General features: G+C 46.9%; 1 protein-coding gene across 4 annotated transcripts in view; it reads left to right on the top strand.

Annotated features, from left to right (window-relative positions):
• Positions 1 to 44: 44 nt before the first annotated feature.
• The window catches only part of LOC104130254 (ADP ribosylation factor like GTPase 2 binding protein), an 8,151-nt gene continuing 5,020 nt past the window's right edge, over positions 45 to 3,175 (top strand). The window contains exons 1-3 of one of the 4 annotated variants that reach the window (XM_035898827.1): positions 45 to 628; positions 924 to 2,127; positions 2,658 to 2,719. In XM_035898827.1, the coding sequence (XP_035754720.1) occupies positions 2,075 to 2,127; positions 2,658 to 2,719 (115 nt within the window). In that variant the 5' untranslated portion in view covers positions 45 to 628; positions 924 to 2,074. Of the gene's footprint in view, positions 2,128 to 2,657; positions 2,720 to 3,175 lie in introns of all 4 variants that reach the window. The other 3 variants (XM_035898829.1, XM_035898828.1, XM_009643280.2) reach the window with 3 other exon arrangements.

Raw genomic sequence — 3,175 nt, 5'->3', positions numbered from 1 at the left:
CACCCCAGGGGCCCTGGGGTCCGTGTGCCCTGACCCGTGTGCGGAGTCAGGAACTGCTTGCAGCCGCGGGCCGAGGGTTTGGCCAGGACATGGGCCAGCGCTGGCCACGCAGGTCCCGGCCTGGCACGGGCTCGCTATCTGACAGCCGGCCTGCGAGCTCCTGGGGCGTGCTGGACTGGGCTAGCATCTTCGTCTTACCTGGCTTCCTCTTCTTCTGTCTTCATAATGGTTGGTCATAGATGCTTCAGAAAAAAAAATGCAAAGGTCACCTCAAAGCCCTTTACAGCGTCTAACTGCAGGCGTGGACAGGTTTGAGCCTGTTCTCTGAGAAGGCGGAGAAAGTTCCTGGAGGATCTGAATTAATAGGGAAGAGACATAGCAGTAGCTGTGGAAGACTGTGATTTTTGCAATTCCTGTGTCTAAAAGTTATTCTCTCCTGATTTGAGCAGTGCATGGTAACTTAGCGATTGGATTTGTGTTAATGCCAAGTCACGTCTTACTCCTTAGTGCTTTGTCCAAAAAGGAGAAATAACCCCTAACGGCAGCTGTAGAGCGGATTGCCTCTCCTCCGGCCTGGTTATGCAGTAACGATGGAGACTTCTGATGAAGAAAACTTCAGTGTGGCCACGTGAGTATGCTAGATCTGTGTCAGGTTTTTGGTAAGCTAATGACTAGTTAAAATACCTTAATGGGAATATAATTGCACGAATGAATTTACTGTATATTGATTAGCATCTTCTGCCTCCTAGGCAAAGCTCCGGGAGGGGATAATGTTGGTTCAGAGTTTAGGTGAAGTCAAACTAAATACGTCCACAATGAGCCTAGCACCAGCTAGCCCTGGCTGAGTGATCAAAATAAACACTGTAAGGCTCAAAACTGGGGTGTGTGTGTTAATTTTAAATTCAAAATTTCTCCTTGTCAAGAGAGTGTGTTGTCTTACACGGCGGATTCGATGAAGAGACTATTCCCCTGTGTTTGAACGCGCCCCTTCTAGACAAGAGACTCCTCTTACGGGTAGCCTCAACCAGAGTTTAACCTGGTGGATGCTAAGGCACTGCTTCACTCCACATTTGTCTGGCATACTCTTTTCCTCAAGCCTGTGGCAGAAGGGGATGTGTGCCTGTGCCTCTATTGCTCCAGCCCATGGTAGGTATTTCCGTCTACAGACTGTCACAAATGGCCCCATGCCTGGGCTCCTTCTGCAGCAAGCTTAACCCGGGGTTTAAATTAATACATTTCCTGCTGCTGTTAGAATACCTATAAAACCAACCAGAGCACTGTTTGGAGGGGAAAAAGAAGAGTGGAAATTATCCGTAGGAAAGCCTCCTGCCCTCGCCTGTACATGGAAAGCGATGAGCCCTGTTGCCTGAAGTCCTGAGTGTGGTGCTTGGGGTACGTGATGCTTCGGCGGTGCCAGGACAGCTCCTTTCCTGGTGACATCCTGCCCTCTGGTGGAAGAGCACGCCTGTCTTGGCTTGGCTTTGCTCATCTCCCAAGGCCCAACATATCAGAAGCGTTGCTGGAACGTGGCTTGGTGATTTCGTACCTTTTTAAACCATGTGTCCCTTCGTTTGTCCTGGTCAGAGTGAGCCCTGTGGCTCGTTATAGTTAAACTGTCGGTGAAACTGGTGTTGGATTAATTTCACTGGACTCTTATTCTATGGCAAAATAACTTTAATGAGGTTTTTTTAAAACTTAATCTGCAAGGGTGTTCTGCTCTGTTTACTAAAGGGAAATTTGGAAGAGAAATAGACGTTTAATTTAATTTAAATAGTGCTTTTGCTGATCAAAGCGGACTTTTAAAGACAAATTTCCTGTGAGGCTCATTTCCCTTGTGTAAGAGGAAAGCCTGTCTTTCACCTCCTGGAGAGTATAGGAAGAGTTCATTCCCCACTAAAGGTGAGCTCTGAACGCCAGGGCCAAGGAGATCCTGTGGATTACGCAACGTATCTGAACAAGATGCACGATACCAGATTTGGCAGAGGGATCCAGAGTCCTGAAATGCTGGTACCAAAGGTTTCTTCCCTGGATGACGTCAGATCCATAGTGATGTTCAATATTTGCTCACAATCGAATGACCTTAGCGGATGATGCCCTTTGTTTGTGGCATGCAGGGATATCTCTTGCGTAAGAAAAATATTTACATTTCCTCAGTTATATAATACTGTGCATACACTGAGTTTAAGTGGTTCCACAAGGCTGAGTGCTTGGAAATATTCTCTAGGGTGTCTGGAGTTCTGTGATCACCACGTAGAGTTATGCAGGGAAGAGAGCAGAAGGAAAGCTTGTGGTGGCAGCTGGGGTTTGTGGCTTGGAAAACGCTTAATTTGCTGTTCTAATTACACTCTTTGCATCCTGCACTGGGACTGGGATTACCTTGGCCATAATGCCAGTAAGACAACGTTGGTTTTTTTTCAGCTAGGCACCTTACTGAGGGGGGAAGTACAGTAGAGGCCTGATGAGAACCCCTGCTGAAGCTGCCTCATTGTCAGTGTTGTGGCTTATTTTGTAGGTTGAAACGAGGAAATTATTCACTTCTCTTGTAATTACTGTGCTTATTTGTGCTCGGGCTTTTGTTAATGCTTTTTATTTTTAACTTTTATTTCTGCTGTGGTCAAAATATTTATTTATGCAGTGCCGTCTGTCTTCTCTTTCAGCTCCTCCCCTTCTGACGCAGAGTTTGATGCGGTTGTTGGCTATCTGGAGGATATTATAATGGGTAAGCTCTGCAAGTGGTGTAGGCAACAAGATGCTAAACATACACAAGCTGCTCTGCTCTTAGCAGCCATACAGAAACAAAATAGCCCCCGCCTGCTTCCTAGGGGCTTTCCTCCTTTATTCCCGTGACCCACACCTGGTAGCGTAATAAAAATATGCACAAAGGTCTTTTGTGTGCTGTTTGTGCAACAGCGTGCTTATGAGTCTTGAAAATCATGCTCTGCACCATCGCAATACGCTCCTTCATAAACAAACTAAGGGTGCCTGTAAATCTCACACAGGAAGAAAAGCTTTCTGGCACTTCTATACCCTCTTCTAAAGGGGGTGGAAGAGGTGATGGGATGTTGCCGTCCCGTCTTGGCTCTGCCTGAACTCCTCCTAAGCTGTTTGTCAGGATATTCATAGACGCTGCCGTGGTTTGTCCAGGCAGTTTGTCGTCGTGCCTGGCTGCTGCTAC

This window comes from Egretta garzetta, unplaced genomic scaffold (genome assembly GCF_000687185.1).
Source record: "Egretta garzetta isolate BGI_Z169 unplaced genomic scaffold, ASM68718v1 scaffold27, whole genome shotgun sequence".
Lineage (NCBI taxonomy): Eukaryota > Metazoa > Chordata > Aves > Pelecaniformes > Ardeidae > Egretta > Egretta garzetta.
This window is presented reverse-complemented; position numbering and strand designations above follow the sequence as displayed.